This window comes from Electrona antarctica (assembly GCF_951216825.1).
Source record: "Electrona antarctica genome assembly, chromosome: 24".
In the NCBI taxonomy this organism is placed as follows: Eukaryota; Metazoa; Chordata; class Actinopteri; order Myctophiformes; family Myctophidae; genus Electrona; species Electrona antarctica.
The window spans coordinates 8,907,917-8,935,663 of NC_136803.1; the positions used below are offsets into that span (position 1 = coordinate 8,907,917).

Here is a 27,747-nt window from a genome sequence, read left to right on the forward strand (position 1 = left end):
TTAGCTTGGATTCACCATCGATGATGTCACTGGTGGACGGGTTTCTGAACGGCCCACAGCCTTCCTATGAGACACAGACTGAGTAGGAAAAAATTGTGGTATTTTATAATGAACATTAGTGAGGACCAATTATAGGAAGTTGAAAAGTGGTGAAGTGGTCCTTTAATCGCCTTTAAGAAATTATTAAATCGAACAGTTAACAATTAATCGAACATTCTGCGGTTCCATCATTGGGTCGGTTTTCTGTGAAAGTAATGCTGTCTGCGCGCGTGGCTGAGGAACGCATGTGGGCCGGTTAAAGAAAGCCCCCCCCCCCCCCCCCCCCCCCAACCTTGGTAGCCACAGAAACGTCTCAGGCTTTTGCATGTGATGTGACAGGCAAGACGGTGCACTTTTCACTTCATTTTATTCCTCATACAAAGATGCCATTGCCTGGCCCTGTATCTCAAATGGTAAAAAGAAAAAAAGAAAACGAAAAAGAAGCACTGCTTATCAACTAACCGGTTAAAAACCCCATTCTGTACGGGAACCCCTTTTGGTGTTTTAGCTATTGAAAAATAGCAGACCTACAAGCTCATAGCGCGCCACCGAGTGGCGCGCTACGAGCTTGTAGGTCTGCTATTTTCGAAAAATCGTGAAAATGCGGCACAAATATTTGAATTATTTTCTTTCAGAATACTTTTTTTTCCCGACGTCAGGCCTAAATGGGTTAATCGATCGATAAGGTTATCAAAACGTATCAATTATCAATGAATGAATGGATTGATCATTCCGATCCCTATAGTAGTACCAACCTTTTCCATGTGACCACAGCGTGCACGTGGTTGAGCGTGATGGTGATGTTAGCAGGCTGGCTCTCCACCACATACACAGCGTCAGGCTTGTCCAGGATGACCGGGGCTTTCCTCAGATAGGGACCTATAGACGGGGTGTCACAGATGTATTCACATCTCACAACAACCAGGTCATGCTTCTAATACTGCTTGCACACATGTTTACTTCTAACTTTGATACAGGTAATAGAGCGTCGCAGTCCCGCCCCCTACCATGGACCAGGAAATGATTCTCCGTTAATTTCCCTCATAGACATTTCAAAAGGTATTTATTTAAAGACGGTTCCGCCGCAGACAAAGCCAACTCGAGTCGTGACAACTCATGACAACAAACACAATATTTTGGACCAAACAAATAATTACAAAGAAGAAAAACAACAAAAAAAGTGTTGTAACCTGCCGTTTTTTTCTTCTTTCTAATTATTTGTTCCGTCCAAAATATTGTGTTTGTTGTCATGAGTTGTCACGACTCGAGTTGGCTTTGTCCGCGGCGTAACCGTCTTTAAATAAATACTTTCCGAAATGTCTATGAGGAAAATGAACGGAGAATCATTTCCTGGGCCATGGTAGGGAATGCGACGCTCTATAGTACAGTTTTCTCCATTATTTCCATATGTAAATGAGTCGGGTGCCGGGGGTGTGGGTGGGAGAAGGGGAGCAAGCTAACTGTACTGTACTGTATGTGTATGTCTTGTTGTAGTTGTATGTATAGGAACCCCTCTAAAACGAGATGCTGCATCTCAAGAGGCCATCCTCTCAATACAATTCTGACAAATCTGAAAATAAACATATTTAAACTAAATCAGTAGGATGAAACTACTTTTATCTAAACCTGCTTTTACATCTGACGTTAACCCATTTTGACCTGAGATCAGATTCTAAAAATTTCTTCTACATCCTGAAAAAGTTATGTTTCTATGTCAGTCGTTCTTCGATTTTTCAAAAATAGCAGACCTACAAGCTCGTAGCGCGCCACTCGGTGGCGCGCTATGAGCTTGTAGATCTGCTATTTTTCAATAGCTAAATTATAACAATGTTTAAAACACCAAAAGGGGTTCCCGCCCCAAAATGGGTTAAAGATGGAATGCCGTGATTTCTTAGCGATACCGTTGCCTATTTGCCATACTGACATTGTGCATGTTCATACCGCGATGACGATATATTGTGCAGCCTTACTACCGTACCTCTGTCTATGAGCTGGACCAGGTCAGTGGAGGGCGATGGCTTGCTGAGGGTCTTGCCGGTGGACGCCAGCACCCTGAAGGCGTAGCGGACCCCCTTGGACAGAGCGGTGACCGTATAGGTGGTCTCCTTCAGGCTGGACGCCACGATGGTCCACTGGATGGAGCCCAGCGGTTGCTGCTGAACGGCATACAGCAAGGAGCTGGAGTCTACACACACACACACACACCACACCACACCACACCACAACACACACACACACACACACACACACACACACACACACACACACCACACCACACCACACCACAACACACACACACACACACACACACACACACACACACACACACACACACACACACACACACACACACACACACACACACACACACACACACACACACACACACACTAATTTGGCACCCAAAACCGGACGTGCATCATTCACAATAGAATTGCTTCTCATCACGTGGTACCCAAGCACCACCACTTTCGTCCACCAGGCGGCACTCATTGTGTTAAGCTACTAATATACAGTACAGTAGAGTAGACTGAAGTAATTAAAGCGGGTCATGTTTTCATGTTTGGAATTGTAAAAGCTGAAATAAAAAATATATCAGTATTCGGATATTGACCTGCAGGCCGTATTAACCCATTTAGGCCTGACGTCGAATAAAATAAAATAAAAAGTCTTCTGAAAGAATATATATTCAAAGATTTGTGCCGATTTTATGCCGTTTTCAAAAATAGCAGACCTACAAGCTCGTAGCGCACCACTCGGTGGCACGCTATGAGCTTGTAGATCTGCTATTTTTCAATAGCTAAAGTATTACATAATGCTAACACCAAAAGGGGTTCCCGCCCAAAATGGGTTAAGTGAAGGTGGGGTCCGTTGCCCATATCATACAGTACATCTTTTCTACGAGGAGTCCAGAAGAACATACTAGATGTGTGAATAACAAAATATTGCCTAATTGTTAATTTACTACATTTTAAATTATTATCATTTAAAAAAAAATCCCCCCTACCTAGAGAGCTGTCCAGACGCTTTGGTTTCTTCCAGCTGAGCGTGATGGTCTTCCCTGTGATGGCCTCTACCACTGGGGGTCCGTCGGGGGGTTCAGGGACAATATCTATTACGACGGAAAAATAAATCTCACAGTTTATCTGAGAATTTAATCTGCAATGGTAATGATTGTTGTTCGTGCCAATTTGACTGCAAGCATGCACTCAGATTTGCACGCACTCGCATGTGCGCACACACACACACACACACACACACACAGACACAGACACACACACACACACACACACACACACAGACACAGACACAGACACAGACACACACACACACACACACACACACACACACACACACACACACACACACACACACACACACACACACACACACACACACACACCTGTGATGTAGAGGTGCGCGTAGCAGGCCGCCTTTCCCACTTTGTTGGAGATGACACTCTTGTAGACTCCGCCGTGGGCGTGGCAGACGCTCCTGATGAGCAGACTGTGGACATCCCTGTCTGGAGGACAAAGACACAGTGTCAGCTGGGCTCCAAAAAACACTCCCTCCAAAAAACACTTCCTTCTTTCTAATTATTTGTTCGGCCCAAAACCCTTTCGTTTATTGTCATGATTTGTCAACTCGGCTGTTGGCTTTGTCCGAGGCTTAAATGTCTATTAAAATAAATACTTTTGGAAACATCTATGGGAAAAATGACTCGTCGTTCTGAAAGGGGGCGGGACTGCGACGCCCTATACGTCACCAATCACCTCTATGGCTCCAAAAAACACTAGTCTCATCCTATACGTCACCAATCACCTCTAGGGCTCCAACTATTCCATTCATTATCTGCAGTGGCGGAAAAAGCACTCAAATGTTTTACTGTTTTACTTAAAATCATGCGAGTACTTTTCCCAAGGACTGTGGTTGTTTAGGATGCTGCAGCAGTAGGATGCTTACGGTGGGTCATTATGTTTAAGGCTCTGCAGCAGTAGGATGCTTACGGTGGGTCATTATGTTTAGGACTCTGCAGCAGTAGGATGCTTACGGTGGGTCATTATGTTTAGGACTCTGCAGCAGTAGGATGCGTACGGTGGGTCATTTTGTTTAGGATGCTGCAGCAGTAGGATGCTTACGGTGGGTCATTATGTTTAAGGCTCTGCAGCAGTAGGATGCTTACGGTGGGTCATTATGTTTAGGACTCTGCAGCAGTAGGATGCTTACGGTGGGTCATTATGTTTAGGACTCTGCAGCAGTAGGATGCTTACGGTGGGTCATTATGTTTAGGACTCTGCAGCAGTAGGATGCTTACGGTGGGTCATTATGTTTAGGACTCTGCAGCAGTAGGATGCTTACGGTGGGTCATTTTGTTTAGGACGCTGCAGCAGTAGGATGCGTACGGTGGGTCATTATGTTTAGGACTCTGCAGCAGTAGGATGCTTACGGTGGGTCATTATGTTTAGGACTCTGCAGCAGTAGGATGCTTACGGTGGGTCATTATGTTTAGGATGCTGCAGCAGTAGGATGCTTACGGTGGGTCATTATGTTTAGGACTCTGCAGCAGGAGGATGCTTACGGTGGGTCATTATGTTTAGGACTCTGCAGCAGTAGGATGCTTACGGTGGGTCATTATGTTTAGGACTCTGCAGCAGTAGGATGCTTACGGTGGGTCATTATGTTTAGGAATCTGCAGCAGTAGGATGCTTACGGTGGGTCATTATGTTTAGGACTCTGCAGCAGTAGGATGCTTACGGTGGGTCATTATGTTTAGGACTCTGCAGCAGTAGGATGCTTACGGTGGGTCATTATGTTTAGGACTCTGCAGCAGGAGGATGCTTACGGTGGGTCATTATGTTTAAGGCTCTGCAGCAGTAGGATGCTTACGGTGGGTCATTATGTTTAGGACTCTGCAGCAGTAGGATGCTTACGGTGGGTCATTATGTTTAGGACTCTGCAGCAGTAGGATGCTTACGGTGGGTCATTATGTTTAGGACTCTGCAGCAGTAGGATGCTTACGGTGGGTCATTATGTTTAGGACTCTGCAGCAGTAGGATGCTTACGGTGGGTCATTATGTTTAGGACTCTGCAGCAGTAGGATGCTTACGGTGGGTCATTATGTTTAGGACTCTGCAGCAGTAGGATGCTTACGGTGGGTCATTATGTTTAGGACTCTGCAGCAGTAGGATGCTTACGGTGGGTCATTATGTTTAGGACTCTGCAGCAGTAGGATGCTTACGGTGGGTCATTTTGTTTAGGACGCTGCAGCAGTAGGATGCGTACGGTGGGTCATTATGTTTAGGACTCTGCAGCAGTAGGATGCTTACGGTGGGTCATTATGTTTAGGACTCTGCAGCAGTAGGATGCTTACGGTGGGTCATTATGTTTAGGATGCTGCAGCAGTAGGATGCTTACGGTGGGTCATTATGTTTAGGATGCTGCAGCAGTAGGATGCTTACGGTGGGTCATTATGTTTAGGACTCTGCAGCAGGAGGATGCTTACGGTGGGTCATTATGTTTAGGACTCTGCAGCAGTAGGATGCTTACGGTGGGTCATTATGTTTAGGACTCTGCAGCAGTAGGATGCTTACGGTGGGTCATTATGTTTAGGAATCTGCAGCAGTAGGATGCTTACGGTGGGTCATTATGTTTAGGACTCTGCAGCAGTAGGATGCTTACGGTGGGTCATTATGTTTAGGACTCTGCAGCAGTAGGATGCTTACGGTGGGTCATTATGTTTAGGACTCTGCAGCAGGAGGATGCTTACGGTGGGTCATTATGTTTAGGACTCTGCAGCAGTAGGATGCTTACGGTGGGTCATTATGTTTAGGACTCTGCAGCAGTAGGATGCTTACGGTGGGTCAGGACTCTGCAGCAGTAGGATGCTTACGGTGGGTCATTATGTTTAGGACTCTGCAGCAGTAGGATGCTTACGGTGGGTCATTATGTTTAGGACTCTGCAGCAGTAGGATGCTTACGGGGGGTCATTATGTTTAGGACTCTGCAGCAGTAGGATGCTTACGGTGGGTCATTATGTTTAGGACTCTGCAGCAGTAGGATGCTTACGGTGGGTCATTATGTTTAGGACTCTGCAGCAGTAGGATGCTTACGGTGGGTCATTATGTTTAGGACTCTGCAGCAGTAGGATGCTTACGGTGGGTCATTATGTTTAGGACTCTGCAGCAGTAGGATGCTTACGGTGGGTCATTTTGTTTAGGACTCTGCAGCTGCTTACGGTGGGTCATTATGTTTAGGACTCTGCAGCAGTAGGATGCTTACAGTGGGTCATTATGTTTAGGACTCTGCAGCAGTAGGATGCTTACGGTGGGTCATTATGTTTAGGACTCTGCAGCAGTAGGATGCTTACGGTGGGTCATTTTGTTTAGGACTCTGCAGCTGCTTACGGTGGGTCATTATGTTTAGGACTCTGCAGCAGTAGGATGCTTACGGTGGGTCATTATGTTTAGTACTCTGCAGCAGTAGGATGCTTACGGTGGGTCATTTTGTTTAGGATGCTGCAGCAGTAGGATGCTTACGGTGGGTCATTTTGTTTAGGACTCTGCAGCAGTAGGATGCGTACGGTGGGTCATTTTGTTTAGGATGCTGCAGCAGTAGGATGCTTACGGTGGGTCATTATGTTTAGGACTCTGCAGCAGTAGGATGCTTACGGTGGGTCATTATGTTTAGGACTCTGCAGCAGTAGGATGCTTACGGTGGGTCATTATGTTTAGGACTCTGCAGCAGTAGGATGCTTACGGTGGGTCATTATGTTTAGGACGCTGCAGCAGTAGGATGCTTACGGTGGGTCATTATGTTTAGGACTCTGCAGCAGTAGGATGCTTACGGTGGGTCATTATGTTTAGGACGCTGCAGCAGTAGGATGCTTACGGTGGGTCATTTTGCGCTCCTCGGTGCTGTCGATGCGCTTCCCGTTGTGGTACCAGGCGATGGTCGGGTACGGCAGGCCCGTCACCTTGCACTTCAGCACGGCCTCCTTCCCCTCCAGCACCTCCACGTCGCCCAGGGGCTTCACGAAGTCGGGCATCGTTCTCTTCTCCACCTCGCTCTCCAGCACCTCGGGCTCCTCCGGGATGGAGGGCATCTTCTCCAGCTTGGCCCTATAAACAGAGGGGGAGAGAGAGACAGAGAGGAGGGGTGTGAGAGAGAGAGAAAGAGAGATATGTCCAAAATGAGGTTTGAGGACATGATCAACTTTCCAAGTTTAACCCATTTAGGCCTGACGTCGAAATTTAAAAAATGTCTTCTAAATCCTGACAGTTTTCTGAAAAACCTTATGTTTCTGTATCAGTGGTGCTCAGTATTTTATGTCAAGAACCCCAAAAATTATATGTAATATGCCTCCGACCCCACATCTGAAAATATGTTCTTCCAGAAGCAAAGATTTGAGTTAAAATGTTCACTCTGTAAGTCTGTAATAATATATATTCAAAGATTTGAGGCACATTTTCACGATTTTTCAAAAATAGCAGACCTACAAGTTCATAGCGCGGCACTCGGTGCCGCGCTATGTTGTGAGTTGTGATCTTGTACATCGGCTATTTTCAGCCAATAGAGTTGGTATTTAGAGCTATAAGAAAGGTAGGATTATAACTTTTCTGAAAAATGGGGAGGTCATCAGTCAAATAATACACAGTATTTCCCGAGCTCAAATACGAAAAGCAGTTAAACATAGAAGAGACATGTTAACTATCATCAACATAGGAAGTCACATTATGGCCTTTCATTTGGCAACTTGACCTTTGACCTTGAGCTAACGGTCAAACTCAAGGTCACTGTTTATTCCAGTGCCTGGCACCGCTTGTTCTTTTCAGATCTGTCGATGTTTCGAGATCCTCAAAATGAAGTGAAGAGGTACGAAGAAATGTGATCGTTTCTGACCGAGGCTATAAACACAAAAACATACAAAATTCAAGTCATTGAATTTTGTATGTCTTATGAAAGCAGGGAATCATAGCTTCAAATTGACATATTGGTTGGCAGTTTGACCCACCAGTTTTGGAGATATGGCTTATAGAGTAATGTCTTGCAGAAAACAGCGAGTTGAGAAAACAGGCTTTGAAAGGTTCACTTCTGTGGACTCTAACATTACTAAACCTAGCTACAAGCATTTATTTCATATTTACATGTCGATTTCAGCTCTGACATTTATTTCAGACATGCTAGTATGTGAAGAGTCTGCCAGTGCTATTAACTCATTTTGGATAAAAAAATTAAAAACAACAGTTTTTTCTCCTCTCCTGAACAGTTAGTCTTGCCCGCCATGACTGTCTCTGTATCAAAATGAGTATACAAATGTTCCTACATGTGAGAGGAGATGGCGGCGCGCGGCTCCTGCATGTAGAGTTCGGCGGTGCTCTCGGCCTTGCCGTGGAAGTTGTGCGCCATGGCGGTGTAGAAGCCTTCCGTGTCGCCACTGACGTGGCCGATGACCAGCGAGCAGCGGCCGCCTTCCCGAAGGATGCGCACGTCCTCGCTCTCCTCCACCGGGGTCTCTGGAAGATAGGTTTGAGGGCAAAGCGTTTCAGAGGGATTCAGGCTGTGGTTTTCAACCATTTTTATATCGAGGCCCATTATTCATTCGGCATTTGAGCCACGGACCACCATTTGATGAGATTTAGCCTCTCATACCCAAAAATAAGAATATTTTGTTGGATAAGATTCCATGCTGCAATGATGTTGGTACAATAGGAGAGATAACAGGCAAACGATCAAATGACAATTCTTCTACATTCTCTAATTGTGTAGACTTCTTGTGAATTATAAGTATTGCAGATGTTTAACGATAATTTAACTCTTGAGAGTGTAACATGAAACCAAATGGACCCATAAGGGTCCATTTGGTTTCATGTTACGCTCTCAGTTTGTAAGTGTTTGTAAGCGCTGACAACGAGCGCTTCCAAACTCTGACACTTAGACAAATTATTTGGCGGAGGGTGTGTAGAACCCAGGATCACATTAGATAATTGACACGGGTGAAAAATGGGTTACAAAATCGTGGGATAAAAATAATAAAAATAAACATTTGCAAGTCATTTCTTGACAGGAAGTTGCTCATAAGATTTCTACGGTGGATTTTTATGAAACAAACACTTTGCAGATATAAAGAGGATAGTTCCAGCTTTTCGTACAGCTGCAATGTTGGTAAGTTTGACGTTGTTTAATACAATCAGATAGGACTTTTCTGTTTGGATGAATGGGCTGTCAATGGGAAATTGCACCTAGTTACCACCTTGCTGGCATGATGGCAGCGTGCATAAGGTCCACGCGTGTTTCTTTTGCAGATTATAGATCAAAAGCAGTAGCGCACACACACACACACACACACACACACACACACACACACACACACACACACACACACACACACACACACACACACACACACACACACACACACACACACACACACACACACACACAAACACAAACACGTGCAAAGCAAAACCTCTGTGTCTAATAAGAAACCCTTACACTACACGTTAAATAAGTTGTTAATTTTTTTTTTACCGAAATGCATCCAGGTGACGGTGGGAGCTGGCGACCCGCTGACCTTGCAGTTAAATCGGGCCGTACGACCTTCGATGACCTCTAGGATGTCCAGTTTGCGGGTGAACAGCGGCTCCTTGGAGGGCGTGACCTTCAGGCTGGCGCTAGACGTCAACTCCTCTGCAAGGAGAAACAGAGAGGAGCGAGCTGACCCATTTTCTTCAAACTAAATTACAATTTACAATTTAGGCATTTCATCCAGAGTGATTTACAGTAAGCAAGAACAACACATGGTAATACATCAAATACATTAAAAAAAAACAAATAGTCATCAAGAATCATATGTAAGCTACTGTATGTACGAACCTAACATCCGTCTAGCAGTGGAATATCTATACAATGAAACTCATACACTATTGAGTGCTATGTCTACATAAAATGCTAATCTAAATTACATAAGTTTAGCCTTTGCATACGCCTGTAAGGTCGTCGAGGCTGGGAACCTAACATCCGTCTAGCAGTGGAATATCTATACAATGAAACTATGCATACACTATTGAGTGCTATGTCTACATAAAATGCTAATCTAAATTACATAAGTTTAGCCTTTGCATACGCCTGTAAGGTCGTCGAGGCTGGGGCAAGTGCTACGGCAAGTGCTACAGGCTAAGACGGAGTCTGAAGAGGTGGGTTTTCAGACTACGGCGGAAGGTTGGGAGTGAGTCTGCGGTTCTGATAAGCCTATCTCACAGAATTTCCCGGCCCCCCTAAATACGCCCCCTTTCGGGGTTAGTGGTGATAGCGTGACGTCACTCCATAGACGCTACATGTTAACACAGGTAATTTAAGAAGTCTACAACTTTTGTTTTCTCAAGGTAAGGTTTGTTCTATCTGTTCGACCTGATTTACCATCTTGTTTGCTTCATAATAATATTGGTCTGTCACATTTTTACATTAGAAAATGTACTTAGATTCTCCAGAGAAAAAAACGTGTAAATGCTCATGTTAAAGACACCACTATTTACCGGAAGTGGGCGTGGAAAGCGGGCTGTGAGATAGGCCTATTGCAATGGGAAGTTCATTCCATAGTTTTGGAGCCAGAAAGCAGAAGAGTTTGGGATGTGTGGAGCATTGTCCCGTCAAGAGGCCTGCTTCTATCCTTTCTATAATAGGTGTGTGCATGTACAGTATGTGTGCGTGTGTGCGTGCGTGTGTGTGTGTGTACTGTGTGTGTGTGTGTGTGGGGGGATTATTTGGAGGTCTCGTTCACCTTTGGCAGTGCTCAGCTTGCAGGTGTAGGTCCCACTGTCATCCTCATGCACTGAGTTGAGCAGGAGACGGCACCTGTATCATAAAACAATGAGTCATCATCAGTTATCTTCAAGGACCATCGCTCCTGAACGACCTCCCTGAGATCAGGTTTGATGAATCAGTGTCTTCTTCGCTTCTTAAAACATTATTTTCTCGAAGTGGCCTTTCCATTATTTAAAATAATCATATAAATATATATATATATAAATATATATATATTGTATAATTCTCTTGAGTCTTAACCCATTTGGGACTAAGGCCGATTCTAAAAAAGCCTTTGAAATACTGACCTAATATAGGTTTTCTGAAAAATGTCAAATATTTATTCAAATATTTCAAAAACGTTATATTGCTATATACTGTACATAGCAACAAAAAGGGGTTCCCGTCCTGAAAGAATTTTTATTTCTTCAGTTTTATGTAAAACATTTTGTAACCTTGTTTTGCTAAATGCTTTATAAACTATAGATTTTTTATATTACAAAAAAACAGCTGTACAAGCACGCGAAAAATCGTCTTAAATGTTCAACGACAACAATTATTCACCTCTTGCCATCAAAGTGCATCTTGCAGTTGAGCAGCGCCGGCTGAACCAGCTTCCCGTTGGACATCCAATCAACTTCCACGTCCGGAGGTCCGGTCATGTGACACTCAAACATGGCCGACTCTCCCGCCTTCACTGCCACGTCCCGCACGTCCCTGGCGATGGTCAGCTTGGTCGCTACCGGCACCGCTGCAAAGATGTTTCAAAGAAATTAGCAGAGCCTGACTTAAAGCAGGGGTTCTCAACGTTTTTGGCCGGGGACCCCCGGAAATGCTTTGGCAATGTCTCGGGACCCCCGCCCCGCCCCCTCCCGACCCCCAATATAAATTGACTGCTACAATTTAGCTATTGAAAAATAGCAGATCTACAAGCTCATAGCGCGCCACCGAGTGGCGCGCTACGAGCTTGTAGGTCTGCTATTTTTGAAAAATCGTGAAATTAAAAAAAAAAAGAAATCTTATTTTATTTTTTATTTTTTTTTGAAAATAATTTGGGGACCCCCTAAAATAATTTGGCGACCCCCCGAGGGGTCGCGACCCACGGGTTGAGAACCCCTGACTTAAAGGACCACTTCACCACTTTTCAGCCTATGTTCATATAATTGGACTCCTCACTAATCATGATAAATTGCTACCAATTTTTATCTACTCGGTTTGTGTCTCATGGGAGGTCTGTGGGCAGTTCAGTGGTATCATCATCAATGGGGAATCCAAGCTAATAGAAACTGCAGGCTTTCTATGCCTGCAAAGTTGCAATGCGATAATGGCAGCCATCGTGTCTACGATAATAAATATACTTTTTTAAATCTTGTTTAAAAGAAATCTGCCTAACGATGATGTCACTGGTGGAAGGGTTTCTGAACTGCCCACAGCCCTCCTATAGAGCAGCGTCGCAGTCCCGCCCACTTTCAGAACGACGAGGGCACCAGGAAATAATCCCCCATTAATTTTCCCCATAGACATTTGAAAAAGTATTTATTTTAACTCATTTTGGGCGGGAACCCCTTTTGGTGTTAGCATTATGTTATGCTTTAGCTATTGAAAAATAGCAGATCTACAAGCTTGTAGATCTGCTATTTTTGAAAAATCGAAGAACGACTGACATAGAAACATAGCTTTTTCAGAAAACTGTCAGGATGTAGAAGACATTTTTAGAATCTGATCTCAGGTCAAAATGGGTTAAGAAGACATTTAAGCCTCGGACAAAGCCAACAGCCGAGTTGACAAATCATGACGATAAACACATTTCTTTGGGCCGAACAAAGAATTAGAAAGAAGAAGAAAAGGGCAGGGGTACAACACTCTTTTTTTTGTTTTTTAAAAAGAAGCCGTTGCATTTGAAAAGACGGATAGATCTCTGTCCATCATGGCAGTCGGGTGTGTTAAAACTGAGGCCAATCATTTCCGTACCTCTGACCTCCAGTCTGCATTCGCTCTGCTTGCTTCCATACTCGTTGATCAGCTTGCAGACGTACACCCCGGCGTCGGCCCTCTGCGCAGAGGCGATTCTCATCTCGCTGGTGTCGTCGTCGGTCTCGCGCACCGTAAAGCGCCCGCCGCTCCTCACCGCCGCCCTGTCCTTCGACCTGAAGCGATAAAGCAGCCGTTACCTGCGGGTTACACTGGCGTCACGGCGGGTTATGCTCAGACACGTGTCTGTGGTGGGGTTCCCTCCTCCCACATGTCAGGAAGGACCCGATGTGAGGTGAAGGCCTCTCTCCACATGACATGATTATGTGCAGAGTTGGAAAACGTACTCAAAGTTCTTACTTAACCCATTTAAGCCCGACTCAAAATTTAAAAAAAAATCTTCAAAACAGTTTTCTGAAAATGATGTTTCTGTATCAGTGGTGCTCAATATTTCATGTCAAGGACCCCAAATATTATATGTAATATGCCTCCGTCCCCCCCATCTGAAAATATGTTGTTCCAGGGACCCCCCCAGAAGCAAAGATTTGAGTTAAAATGTTCACTCTGTAATAATATATATTCAAAGATTTGAGGCACATTTTCACGATTTTTCAAAAATAGCAGGCCTACAAGTTCATAGCATGAGCTTGTAGATCTGTTATTTTTCAATAGCTAAATTATAACATAATTTAAAACACCAAAAGGGGTTCCCACCCAAAATGGGTTAAGTAAAAGTATCAATACTGCAATATAGAACTACTCCGTTACAAGTTAAAGCAAACCCGAAAAAAGCCCCATAGATAATATATAACTTTCTGGTTCAGGCACCACCAGTGAGAAAAGGTATAATTTCGTATTCGTATAACCTAATTCAGTCTCTATCCTCTGTATACGAATAGTGTGAAGGAGCGTTGGGTGGAGGATTTGGAGATGGAAATCTCTGACAATCTTTGGCAAGATATTCTTAGTTCACACTTCATCGGCTTGAGCTAGACACGGCCTACTCCAGTGTAACGTTGTACATCGGACCCACTGGACGAAAGCTAAGCTGTCAAGGATATACGATAACATTGATCCCACCTACAAAATGCACACCCCCCACTGCCCTAAGGACCTCCAGGACATGCTCCCTCCACCTTACACCAGACGGCGGAACACCCGCCGATGCACAGCCACACCAGTACATGCTCTCGACCCCCCCAGGCTCTAAAACACGGACATTGGACAGAACTTTTCTCCACACTGCTGTCCAGGTGTGGAACAGCCTACCAGAGCATGTAGTTGACTCCATCACAGACAATGGCCTTCAAGCCTTTAAACGCAGAGCTCACAGATATCTCCTGACCACCCCTCACACTGACTGTTGAGCTGCAGTGAACCATTTGATTGGCCAATGGATATTGGCTATTGTTCACAACTGCATCTAAAAATAAAAAATAAAAAAACCTGTGAAAAATGTCATCAGACACCGGTAACACACGCACACATGTTTTGGTCTGAGCACATTCTGGACTGAAATCTCTGAGACACTTACAGTATTAACTGGGACACTTATAGTGCCTAACGCCATTACAGCGCTGTTTGGCATTACTCAACTGCCACTGTCTAGATCTCAAGCAGACCTTATAGCCTTTGTAACACTATTGGCAAGACGCCTAATACTTATGAAATGGAAATCGCCCACCCCGCCCTCCCATACACAATGGATTAGAGATATTATTTAATAATTTGCAGCTTGAAAGGATTAGATACATAATGAGGGGCTCTGTCGCAAAATTCCACATAGTATGGGACCCTTTCCTTGTCTATGCAGAGGGAATGTTGAAGAAAATCGATTCGAATTAAAATCGCGATTCCGTTATGAACGATTCAAAATCGATTCATAATTTCCAAAAATCGACCAATCTTTTTTTTTTTTTTTTAGATTTCTTTTTCTGGTTACAGTTACAGGAGTTTTCACTACATGGTGTTTGTGATATGAAATGTAAGCTCACCCTAATCACAGTAAACATCATGTCTTCAGTAATTTTCAAGTTACTGTAGTCACTTGTAATTGTGATGAAATCCTATGTATTGAATCGAGAATCAATTTGAATATAAAATCGTTTTGAATCTGGAAAAAAAATGCTTTTGAATTTTAAAAATAATTTTGAATCGAATCGTGACCCCAAGAATCGGAATCGAATCGAATCGTGGGAGACCCAAAGATTCACAGCCCTACAAGTTAAAGTTCATAATTATAATCAGCTTTATTCCTCTGTAGTTTCCACAACTCTGCACGTCACCCTTGTTCTTAAAAACCGGCACCAGCCCACTTCTCCTCCACTCCTCAGGCATCCTCTCATTGTCTAAGATCCTGTTGAACGACCTTCAACAGTAAGATGTTAAAACAAAAGTAAAAATATTTAGGACGACCGTTGAGCCGGTTCTACTCTATGGCTCCGAGACATGGACACTTTGGAATGGAAACAAGAGAATCGTTTGGATGGCACTTACACCCGCCTTCTAATGAGAGCGCAAAATCTGTCTTGGAAGAGCCACCCATCGACTAATCTAATATACGGCAACCTTCCCCGTGTTTCTTCACTAGTCCGGTCCAGGAGAACACAGTTTGCCGGCCACTGCTACAGAGCTGACAATGAGGTTATATCTTCCCTTCTTCTCTGGAGTCCTGCCTCAAAGCAGACCAGAAGTAAAACACTGTCGTTCCCTGATGTCATCGCTAGGGACACAGGCATCAGTAAGCAGGAACTGGGGATGGTAATGAAGGACCGGGAAGTCTGGCAATGCCATGTGAAATCCATGATCTCGACCGCGGTCGAATAATGATGATGATGATGAACGACCTAGTCAAAAATTCTACTGCCACCTCTCCTAGACACTTCCAAACCTCTATGGGTATGTCATCAGGACCAACTGCTTTTCTACACTTCATTCTCTTCAATGCCTTCCTCACTTCATCCTCACTGATCTTTGCAACTTCCTGGTTCACCACGGTTACATCTTCTACTCTTTGTTCTCTCTCATTTTCCTCGTTCATTAACTCTTTTAAGTATTCTGTCCATCATGCCATCACACGTCCAGCACCTGTCAATACATTTCCATCTCTATCCTTAATTGGGGTGGCGGTGGCTCAGGAGTAGAGTGCCTGGATGGCAACCGCAAGGTTGCCAGTTCAAACCCGGACTCCCCCAGAGTTACTGTCGAAGTGTCCTTGAGCAAGACACTGAACCCCTAATTGCTCCCGATGTGCTAGTTTGTGCCTTGCATGGTTTCCGCTGCCATCGGTGTATGAATGTGTGTGTGAATGGGTGAATGTAATGCACAATCTCTGTAAAGCGCCTTGGATAAAGGCGCTATATAAATGCACCATTTACCATTTACCATTTACCACAGGTTTGGGCTGCCCTAGTGGCTCTTACCAGTAAACCACAGGTTTGGGCTGCCCTAGTATAGAAGCTCTTACCAGTAAACCACAGGTTTGGGCTGCCCTAGTATAGAAGCTCTTACCAGTAAACCACAGGTTTGGGCTGCCCGAGCACTTTGGCACAGATGACGACCTCATGGCCCTCCGTCACGCTTTGGTCACACAGCGCCACCTTTTTAAATGGAAACAAGCGTTAAGGCGGACGGCGCTAATAATGTCCGGACGCATTTCTGCCTTGAACTGAGAAAGAACGATTCTAACCTGAAAGGATGGAGGGTCTCGGAAGTGGACGTGTTTGACTGAAGCGGGCGTCTCCCGGACCTCCATGGCGTCTTCCTGGGGGCTAAGGTACTCCTCGTCTGATTGGATGGGGCTGCCGACCTCCAAGGCCTTTTTCCCACGAGCTGCACCAGATGGCTCTAGAAGAGAGAGAAAAAAAACCCCCAAAAACGCTCTGTAACTATTTAAAGAAAACCAATTAACTACTATATCAGCCAGTCAGGAAAGGCTGACAAAGGCCAACAGGTCGAAACTCACCGGCCATCATTAGCGGCTTATTAAAGACTTTAAAACTTTGTTCGCGAGTGCGGATGGTTCCTTTGATGTTCATCATGTCAAGAATCTGCACCCAGTTTGACCTACAGTTCTTTGAGTTGAGTGTAGCCTATAGCCTTTGAAGTGAGTTGACTCAACCTGTCAACCACTTTCCATCTGGCGTGCCTATTTTGGGCATGTCATAGGCCAAAAAACATCCCAAAGATTTTGTTTTGTTTTTTTTTTTTTTTTTTATATTTGCCCAAATTCTCCAAGCTTCTTCTACAAGCTCATAACGCATTGCATTGTGATGCATTGTGAGCCTGTAGCTCTGCCATTTTTGTTGCCGGGTTTGAATACTGGCTTCGGGCCCGGGTTGTGCTGAATGTTATTCCACGGATAAGCTCATCATCACTGTCCTGTCAGAACCAGTGGTGTAAGTACCTTTACTGTATTAAGTAAAATTTTGAGGTATTTGTACTTTACTGGAGTATTTCCAATTTCCAAAACTTTTACTTCTACTCCACTACATCTCAGAGGCAAATATTGGTTTAATTGTATATATAATAATATACAAATAATGGTAAAAAAATAATGGTAAAATTGTACTTAAGTAAATTTCCACCACTGCTCTAGAACTGGTGGGCTGTGAGGATTTCGCAAGTGTGCCCCAAAATTATAATTGACAAAACACAAGTACTGTATATTGATCCAAGCCGGAACACAATCAATTGATTCATTGATCATTCAAATAGATGTGCTCTGAAAATGCATGTGTTCCATCCACTGAACACGACAGCAGAATTGGTGGGCCGTGAGATTTTCAAGTGGGCCCTGATATGATCCAGAAATGTTTAAGAACCACTGCTATAGATAACCCAATACCAAGTTTGGTCATCCTAGGATTCAATTTGGGGGGAAAAAAACAGGGGAACATTTTTTTAATCACTTTAATCACAGCCTAAATACAGTACTTCTTAGATAAAATAGTCGAACCAATAGCTTGATTTCATCATACTGTATTCATCATACTGTATTCTTCAAACATTGGCCATCTCATCTCATATTAATCCCTACTATAAAATCTATCATCCATATATGGAACACTTGGGTTATTTAGTGTTAATCTCAGGGAATGCGTGCGAGAGAGAGAGAGGGCAAAAGATGGTGGCTTTCGTTGGAGCTGCGGATGCCAGCAGACCACTGGAGTTCGTCTGTTTATGTGCTCGTCTCTCTGCAGATGAAATCTCTCTGCCAAGATGAATGCTTGGCAGGAAGCAGATGAGAGTTATAGGTGCACTGTACACACACGCACGCGTGCACACACACACAGCCGCGCACGTTTGTCAGCTTGTGCGCCTGCCTCTTGGAGTGCGTATACGCACGCACGCACGCACGCACGCACGCACGCACGCACGCACGCACGCACGCACGCACGCACGCACGCACGCACGCACGCACGCACGCACGCACGCACGCACGCACGCACGCACGCACGCACGCACGCACGCACACACACACACACACACACACACACACACACACACACACACACACACACACACACACACACACACACAGTAGTCAAGTCAATAGTATAAACATGCAGATACACACAGTAGCCTACCTGTACACACTTACTGGCACACGAGTACATGTTCACGCACAATCTATGTAGGTGAACTGAACATAACCTGCCTGTGCAGCACATACAAACACTCTCTGAGGAGAGAGAGAGAGAGAGAGAGAGAGAGAGAGAGAGAGAGAGAGAGAGAGAGCCCCCGGGAATCGACAGAAGCGACCTTAACTGAACAGATAATGAATTAATCTTTTAATCCCTGACCCAATCACTCTCTTATTCCCCTGGAGTTCCAGAGCAGAGCACAGTGTCTGGACTCCAACCAGACGCTAAAAAAAAAAACCCTACTTAATTCACAGCAGGATTAATAACTCTCTCTGGCTCTGCTACAGTAAGTCTCTCTCTCCTCTCTCTCTCTCTCTCTCTCTGTCTCTCTTTATGTCTGTCTCCTTCATTGTCTGCATCAGCCTCAGACTCTTTATCTGTCGTCTCCGTATCTCTTTCTTTGACCGATAACATCTATATATAGAACAAAGACCACTACAAAGATAAAAAGGGGAAAAAAAACGATGAAGCTAATCATCATGGAAGTGTTTTTTCCCCAACAACTTTTCATGTGACATTTTCCGACTGAGATGCACTGTTAGTAATACTTTAACGAGGTAAGCAAGAGAAAGCAAACAGTGGGGTGTGTTGTGTTGTGTTCTGTGAGGTTCAGTTGACACGATCAAGACTCCAAGAGGCAGGCACACAAGCTGACAAGCACAGAGAACAAGTGGGACATATACTTAAACATAGGACTGACTTAGTGCATATAAGAACAACAGACCTCAAAGAAACTCCCCGCAACAACACAAACGTAATCGTCTCAATCCCACACCCGAAGCAATGTTGAAATGTGGCTGTAAAGCAGTGAGAAACGTACCTAGAGTCACATCTCTGAGGCAGCGGCTCTTCAGTCACCGAGCGCTAAACTCCTGGGAGTATTTACGTCGACCTGCCAACTCTTACACAAGCGTGCACAGAACTATAGCCGGGATAATCTGACAACTCAGTATCATCCTCAATCTCTTTAGCTTGGCTCTTCACTTCTTCACATCTTTTTCACCGCGTACTCCGTTTTTTCTTCTTCTTCCCGATTTCGTCTCTGCTGACCGTTCTGACCAGGCACAGATTGATACTGCATGCTTTGGTAATCTTCATCTGTGCAGAAACCATTGATTAACCAGCACATATAAAGCAGGATAATGTGCTATGGATAGATTAACCATCAGAACCCTTAGCGTCCCTATTCTGGGGTGAACATTAAGAAAGAAAAAAAAGAAGTCAGATCATCAAGCTTAAGGTTTTTGAGCTGAGTAGATTAGCTATTTTGATCAAAGAGATTTTGCTTTTGTGTTCAGTCACAGGGGTCTCCATTCTGATAGTAATAATGTGTTCAGTCACAGGGGTCTCCATTCTGATAGTAATAATGTGTTCAGTAACAGGGGTCTCCATTCTGATAGTAATAATGTGTTCAGTAACAGGGGTCTCCATTCTGATAGTAATAATGTGTTCAGTAACAGGGGTCTCCATTCTGATAGTAATAATGTGTTCAGTAACAGGGGTCTCCGCGTCTCTCCAGCTATTTAGCTGCAGAGATACATACAAAATACATTTTCCAATTGTATGCAACCATGCAGAAGAGAGAACCTCCACAACGATAATTCGTCAGCTTCAATTCTACAGTGTTCTAGTTCCAATTTTGCATTTGCTTTGTCTCATCTCATCCAATTTCACTTGTTGGTCCTGTATCCAGTAGGAGTTCTCTCTCCGGTTTAAATCAAATTGGTATCCAACTATCCATTATCAAAACCTAAAGAGCCTTGAGAGACAGGGAACACTCTGGCAACATAGCAATGTTTGCTATCATAATATGAAGCTACTGAACACCCATTTTAACAAAAAGAATAATAATAATAATCACGTACGCCCCCTTTAAAACACCAAAAGGGGTTCCCGCCCAAAATGGGTTAAATATTTCTCTGGAGTTTATTTGGGTTTAGTGAGCCAAAAGCGTACTCTACTTCTCAAGTTCTCAGTACCAGCTATTATGACTCACAGAACTCTCCAGAACGTGACAGCATCTGACTCAGAGCACTGCAGGGTGAAACCATTTTTTTTTTTTTTTACTTTATTGCAACATTTCCTCCCTGGGACACAAAGCAGACTGCAATTATTACCAGTGTGAACAACAACCGGATGGATGGCTAAAAATACTCCTCCTTAAGTTAGAGTGCAGTGGCCTAATATGGCCAGACAGAACTAGCGGCTAGCCGGCCTGTGCGCTACACTACAGTGTACACGCACGCACGCACGCACGCACGCACGCACGCACGCACGCACGCACGCACGCACGCACGCACGCAGTTCAGAGAATTGGGGAAGTGCGGGGGATTTAGCTGGTGCACAGTTGGGCACGTAAGCTAAATCCCCCACTCTTGAGAAAGCAGGAGTGACAATGCCATGTCTCTGCATTCCTACTACATTCTCTCTCTCTCTCTCTCTCTCTCTCTCTCTCTCTCTCTCTCTCTCTCTCTCTCTCTCTCTCTCATCTCTCTCTCTCTCTCTCTCTCTCTCTCTCTCTCTCTCTCTCTCTCTCTCTCTCTCTCTCTCTCTCTCTCTCTCTCTCTCTCTCTCTCTCTCTCTCTCTCCCTCCCCCCCCCTCTCTCTCTCTCTCACTCTCTCTCTCTCTCTCACAATGTAACTATACAAAAGCAAATACATACCACCACACAAGTTACTATAATTACAGAATACAAATCATTTCGGAGTTTATTCTCAACCCTGCATGCCCTGCAGCCCCTGTCTGCTGTCAGGGCCCAGGGGAAGGGGAGGTAGGAGGTATATTTGGCCTATCTCGCGGCAAATTGTCTGGGATTTCAAACACATCAAAGGGGGGGAGCCGAACGCCTTTAAGAATTAATGGGTTGCCATGAGAACCGTGACTGTGAGGCGCCCCGGCCAGGGATGATGCTGAGTTCCAGCATGCCTTGCAGCCTTTGTAGTCATTAACCCCTTTTGACCTGAGATTCAAAAAATGTCTTCTACATCCTGACAGTTTTCTGAAAAAGCTATGTTTCTATGTCAGTGGTTCATTGTGTGTGTGTGTGTGTGTGTGTGTGTGTGTGTGTGTGTGTGTGTGTGTGTGTGTGTGTGTGTGTGTGTGTGTGTGTGTGTGTGTGTGTGTGTGTGTGTATATATATAATTCTATTAATATATCTAAACTAATCATTTTAGTAGTGTCCTCGAAATTTGAGGGCGGAATTGCCGAAAAATGTATAGAGCTGTGATTGGCCGTTGTGATGGGCTGGAAGGTGTGTTTTAAAAAATAGCAGACCTACAAGCTCGTAGCGCGCCACTCGGTGGCGCGCTATGAGCTTGTAGATCTGCTATTTTTCAATATTTCTAAAGCATAACATAATGCTAACACCAAAAGGGGTTCCCGCCCAAAATGGGTTAAGACAGCATGTCAAGCATGGGAGGCCTGGCAGATGATTAAAGACACAAGACTAAATTGATTTTACTCACATTATACAGTATATACTAGTCCATACCCGTTTGGGGATCTGACGATATTCATTTTTTGAGGGGCGCTAGTCCCTCCTATGCCCAGCTTTGTCTATTTGTGTGTACCCCATAGCGATGATGTGATTGGCTGAGCAAAGTACATATTGAGGATAAAAAGTGAGGACGCAAATTGTGACTAGCCGGAAAGAGATGATGTATGATGATAAGAGCGCCCCTCACTTCACACGGGTGTGATTTTTTTTCTTTCTTTGCATTGCGAATACAGTTCACCCTGCAGGTGAAGAAGGGTCAGGGCTCTGTCCTGTATCGATTTTCTTACCGTCAGTAAAACCTACTTGAGTAGGTTAATAGATACATTCACCATTTCGGCCTCACATTTTGAGCACAGAATATCTCACACACATATAACGGGGTGTCCCCTGTGTTACACCCGTTACACAATGCTCAGCCAATCAGTGCAGAATGGCACACCTTCCAGCCCATCACAACGGCCAATCACAGCTCTATAAATTTTTCGGCAATTCCGCCCTCAAATTTCGAGGACACTACTAAAATGATTAGTTTAGATATATTAATAGAATTATATACACACACACACACACACACACACACACACACACACACACACACACACACACACACACACACACACACACACACACACACACACACACACACACACACACACACACACACACACACACACACACACACACACACACACACACACACACACACACACACACACACTTATATATATATCCCAACATAAAGTGTCTTAGCAATATTCTGGGCCACCAGCTGTGTGTGGGAGAGAGCTGTCTAACGCGTTGGTCCAACATCCCCCCCATGCTTTGACTGGTGTGTCTGACTGTGCATGACGGCCAGAAGCAAATGATTCACATCATTTTCATACTCGTCATCAAACCCTTCAGTGAGTGTGTGGACGCCGGGGATTATTTCCATTCTAGAAGAGACTGTGACATCAGGATAAAGTCGTTTCATCATAGGACAGATGAGGCGATATAACTCAGAATAACTTCTTGCTCTGCAGTGACCCTTCCCTCTAAATGAGACAAGTGGACCCAAGGCATGCCAGGAACACCATGTCCCCCACTACAGCATAGTCTCGTATCCAGACAACTATTCCACAATCTCCGAATGCTATAGAGTCTTATAGTTTTAGTCATGGAACAAACTCCCACTGTACCTTCGACAGGCAGCATCTGTAGACATTTTTAAAGCGCAGCTCAAGACCCACTTCTACACTCATTACACAAATTTTTTGTTTTTCATGTCCTCACTGTATTGCATTACTGCTCTTGTTTTTTTTTTTAATGTTTATGCCTTGCTTTTCTTTTCTTTTTTTTCTCCATTGCTCTGTAAAGCACTTTGATCTGCATTTCATGTCATGAAAGGTGCTATACAAATAAAGTTTTATTATTATTATTATTATTTTATTATCATAGCTTAGTTTTCATTTAGTTTTCGCCAGTGAAAAAAAGGTAGTCGACGAACATTTTTCGTCATAGTATTAGTCCAGGGGTTCTCAACCCGTGGGTCGCGACCCCTCGGGGGGTCGCCAAATTATTTTAGGGGGTCCCCAAATTATTTTCAAAAAGAAAAAAAAAATTATTTTCACGATTTTTCAAAAATAGCAGATCTACAAGCTCATAGCGCGCCACTCGGTGGCGCGCTATGAGCTTGTAGATCTGCTATTTTTCAATAGCTAAATTATAACAATGCTTAAAACACCAAAAGGGGTTCCCGCCCAAAATGGTTTAAGGTTATTGTAGCAGTCAATTTATATTGGGGGTTGAGAACCCCTGTATTAGTCGACGAAATCAACACTGCTGCGGGTGGCCCGGCATCGACGGGAAGGGAGCAATCCCTCACCTGGAGGGCATGGCCGCCTGGCGGTGCGTGGCCAAGGCTGAGCCACGGATCATCAAAGACACTTACCACCACCGCCCGCGGCCATACCATCTGTTCACAGTACACAGTACAGTACATTAAGTACTGTACTTAACCCATTCAGGCCTGACGTCGAAATTTAAAAAAAAAAGTTTTCTAAATCATGACAATTTTCGGAAAGATTTGAGGCACATTTTAACGATTTTGTCGGGAGCAACGGGTGATTTTCAACCCGCAGCACGGGGGAGTCCTAACCGGCCACGCAGGTCTGACTAACGGGGTGTCTGACTTATGGGCAGTCCCCGAATTTACGACCTCCTACCCTAGTACTGATCCATTCCCATCAACAGGGCAGATGCCACTCCAGTCACTGTTCCTATGGAAACCCTATTTGCCACTTGATCATCGGCCTTTGTGGCTGAAGCTGCTGCCATCTGGACTCCAGTAATGAACCCTCTCTCAGTCACTTAGAACGTTTACTCTCGCCGTCGAGGATACAAAATCCTGATCAGCATTTTTTTATTTTATTTGTCACCTGTCTGTCTGTCTGTCTGTCTGTCTGTCTGTCTGTCTGTCTGTCTGTCTGTCTGTCTGTCTGTCTGCCTGCCTGCCTGCCTGCCTGCCTGCCTGCCTGCCTGCCTGCCAGCCATGCCTGCCTGCCTGCCTGCGTACGTGTGTGTGCGCGCGACCCGTGCGTGCGTTAGAGTACACGGTGCACATGATGTAACACTTTCAACTTTCACCTTCACGCTCACATTTGGACTAATAGCGTTAGACTACCGCGTGCGTGTGTGTGTGTGTGTGTGTGTGTGTGTGTGTGTGTGTGTGTGTGTGTGTGTGTGTGTGTGTGTGTGTGTGTGTGGCGTCATCTACTTGATACCGTTCAAAGCCCTGTGATTCTGCATGTCAGCCCAGGACAATGGAGCACAGTACGCCCCCACCCCATCTGCTCTCACCACTGGTGGAAAGTAACTACAGTACATTTAGGTACAGTACAAGTACTGTACATTTAGGTACAGTACCTTAAACCATTTTGACCTGAGATCAGATTCTAAAAATGTCTGTTTGAAAATGACAGTTTTCTTCGTTCTTCGATTTTTCAAAAATAGCAGACCTACAAGCTCATAGCGCGCCACTCGGTGGCGCGCTATGAGCTTGTAGATCTGCTATTTTTCAATAGCTAAAGCATAACATAATGCTAACACCAAAAGGGGTTCCCGCCCAAAATGGGTTAAGTACAATTTTGATGGATTTGTACTTTTCTTGAGCATGTCAAATTCTCAGTCGTTTTACTTCTACTCCACTACATTTCAGAGGTCAATTTTGTACTTTTACTCCACTACAATTATTTGAAAACTTTTACTAGTTACTTTGTAGATGTGATTATTACAAAAGATGCAGTAACCACCTCGGCCACTTGAAAATAGCCAATCTTCCAGCTCACAATGCGCCGCGATGCGATGCATTGTGAGCTTGTATCGGCTATTTTCAAAAGATATTTTATTTATACATTTGAAAACATGAAATGGGGTAACAGGCATAACTACTCCTTTCTACTTTTGGTACTTTAAGTACATTTTGATGCTGATACTTTTGTACTTTTACTCAAGTACTTTTTGAATTCCGGACTTTTACTTATACTTATAACATAGAGTATTTATATATTGCAGTACTTTACTTTAGTAAATAATCTGAGTACTTTTTTCGCCACCACTGTTCCTACCTGTAGCGGCCGGACTGCCAGTGACGGTCCTGGTCAGAATGACCTCGGAGCCGACGCGCGCCTGGGTGTCCTCCAGGGGCCTCTGGAACCGCGGGCCCTCCTCGGGGCCCTCGTCCGCGGACATGTAGTCTTCAGACGAGCCCCCTGCCAAGGGATTCAAACTTAAATTAAAACACGCACATGCACGCATGAACGAATGCACGCACGCACGCACACACGCACGCACACACGCGCACACACACACATACACACACACAGAGTACGTCTCTCTGCACATCTGTAAGTGTAATGCTTATTCATGGTGTCGTCCACAGTAAAAGTTCTTGTCTTGGCTTGTGCTGTTCTTTTAATAAGACCCCATTTACACTGGCAGCCAAATCCAGCCTGAATCAGATCTGTGTCACATCCAGATAGGAATCTGATTTGTTTAAATAAGTCTAAATGCAGACAGGTCACATACTGTACAAGTCACATGGGATCTGATTTCTTCCAATGTGACTTGAGCCACAATCACAGGTGGTTTCAAATCTGATTTGAGGAGAACCGTCTCAGTCTGAATGCAACAACCTGATCTAAATCGCATTCCATGTGTACTGTATTTGCCTTGTTTGCATTTAGTCTTATTTAAACAAATCATATTTCAATGTGGATGTGGCACAGATCTGATTCAGGCTAGAACTAGCCTCGGAAACCCAGACGTTTCTTTTCCAGGGAGAAATAAAAAGTCTGGGTCCGAGTCCACTTCAATTCGGCGAGTAGTGCAAACATTTCTCACTCTCTGCTGATTTCTGATCGTCTGCACCTTTGTTAAATTGACACAAACACACACACATGTACAGACACACACACTCCTCTCTCTCTCTGTCGCTCTAAGTAATTAGTCTCATGTCGCGGAGCTGCCTATGCCATAAAAAGCATAGGTGAGTTCCAGGCTAGGCTAGAACAGTCTGAACGCACAGATCGGATCTGATCACTTGCAAACGGCAGTGTGAAAGGTCGGGCCAAAAAATCGGATTTGAGGAAAAAAATCAGATTTTAATCAGATTTGAGTGGATGTGACTGCAGTCTAAATGGGCCCCTAGTGGTCTCCCGTACCGTACCTTCCTCTGGAGACCTAAATGGGCCCCTAGTGGTCTCCTGTACCGTACCTTCCTCTGGAGACCTAAATGGGCCCCTAGTGGTCTCCCGTACCGTACCTTCCTCTGGAGACCTAAATGGGCCCCTAGTGGTCTCCTGTACCGTACCTTCCTCTGGAGACCGGGGCTGACCGGAACGCCCTTTCCTGCTCTTGCGTCTTCTCCCTTCCTCGCCGCGGTTCTCCTTTCCGCTCGCCTCGCCGGCCTCCTCCGCCTCCATGCTCTCGTCCTCCACCACGATGGTGGGGATCACAACCTTCAGGTTCAGCAAAAAAATTAGTTTTAGTCATAGTCTTTTTGAATCATTTTCATTTTAGTTTTAGTCACAATTTAGTCAGAATGTTTAATGTTAGTCTAGTTTTAGACTAAAATGTATTTTGGCGGGCCTTGATGGCGTCATAATGGCTGATTTTACACTTGCTGAAAATAGCCAATCTACAACCTCGCAACGCGTTGCAGCACGACGCGTTGTGATCTGCTATTTTCAGCATGCAACCAAGAATACAATTACTTGTCTCTTAGTTCTACTGGATCTCTTGTCCACTAGTCCCTCGCTAACATTTTTACTCTAGGTTTTATTTGTTGACAAAATTGTCAATATTATTTAGTCACATGGCTTAGTTTTTACGTCGTTATTCAGTTTTTTCAGCGAAATCTACACTACCTTCAGGGCCGGAGACGAGCGTCCCGCCTCTGCCTTCCTCCTCTTCTGCAGAGGGCTGATGGAGGGCGTGGGCGACGCACCGAGTCGGGGGGAGGCCGCCCCACCGACCCTAACGGGGGACGTCCTCTTCCCCGTCGTCGGGCTGGGTGACAGGCTGCGATCCACCCCAACGTCCTCCATGTTGGAGTCCCCCCTTTCTGCCGCATGCGGTTTGAGTCGAGCCGTCTCCGGGTCTTGGGACGGAGACGGAGGTTTGGGGGGGGACGGCGAGGCGACGGCGGGTGGACTCTCGGTAGTCGGCGGGGATGGCTTTGCAGCCGAAGAAGTGCTCTGGAGTATTTCCCTATGTGGTCAAATAAATAACACCCCCCCCCAAAAAGAAAGTTACAC

General features: G+C 44.7%; 1 protein-coding gene across 2 annotated transcripts in view; it reads right to left on the reverse strand.

The window, feature by feature from the left end:
* The window catches only part of LOC306917238 (striated muscle preferentially expressed protein kinase-like), a 60,726-nt gene that overhangs the window by 31,270 nt on the left and 1,709 nt on the right, over positions 1–27,747 (reverse strand). For both annotated transcript variants that reach the window (XM_079495374.1, XM_079495373.1), the window contains exons 3-17: positions 27,358–27,700; positions 26,802–26,949; positions 25,558–25,701; positions 16,499–16,656; positions 16,321–16,409; positions 12,811–12,986; positions 11,404–11,590; positions 10,817–10,890; positions 9,568–9,726; positions 8,363–8,552; positions 6,928–7,157; positions 3,443–3,562; positions 3,047–3,151; positions 2,018–2,224; positions 795–918 (exon numbers count right to left, since the gene is read on the reverse strand). In XM_079495374.1, the coding sequence (XP_079351500.1) occupies positions 795–918; positions 2,018–2,224; positions 3,047–3,151; positions 3,443–3,562; positions 6,928–7,157; positions 8,363–8,552; positions 9,568–9,726; positions 10,817–10,890; positions 11,404–11,590; positions 12,811–12,986; positions 16,321–16,409; positions 16,499–16,656; positions 25,558–25,701; positions 26,802–26,949; positions 27,358–27,700 (2,454 nt within the window). The remainder of the gene's footprint in view (positions 1–794; positions 919–2,017; positions 2,225–3,046; positions 3,152–3,442; positions 3,563–6,927; positions 7,158–8,362; positions 8,553–9,567; positions 9,727–10,816; positions 10,891–11,403; positions 11,591–12,810; positions 12,987–16,320; positions 16,410–16,498; positions 16,657–25,557; positions 25,702–26,801; positions 26,950–27,357; positions 27,701–27,747) is intronic.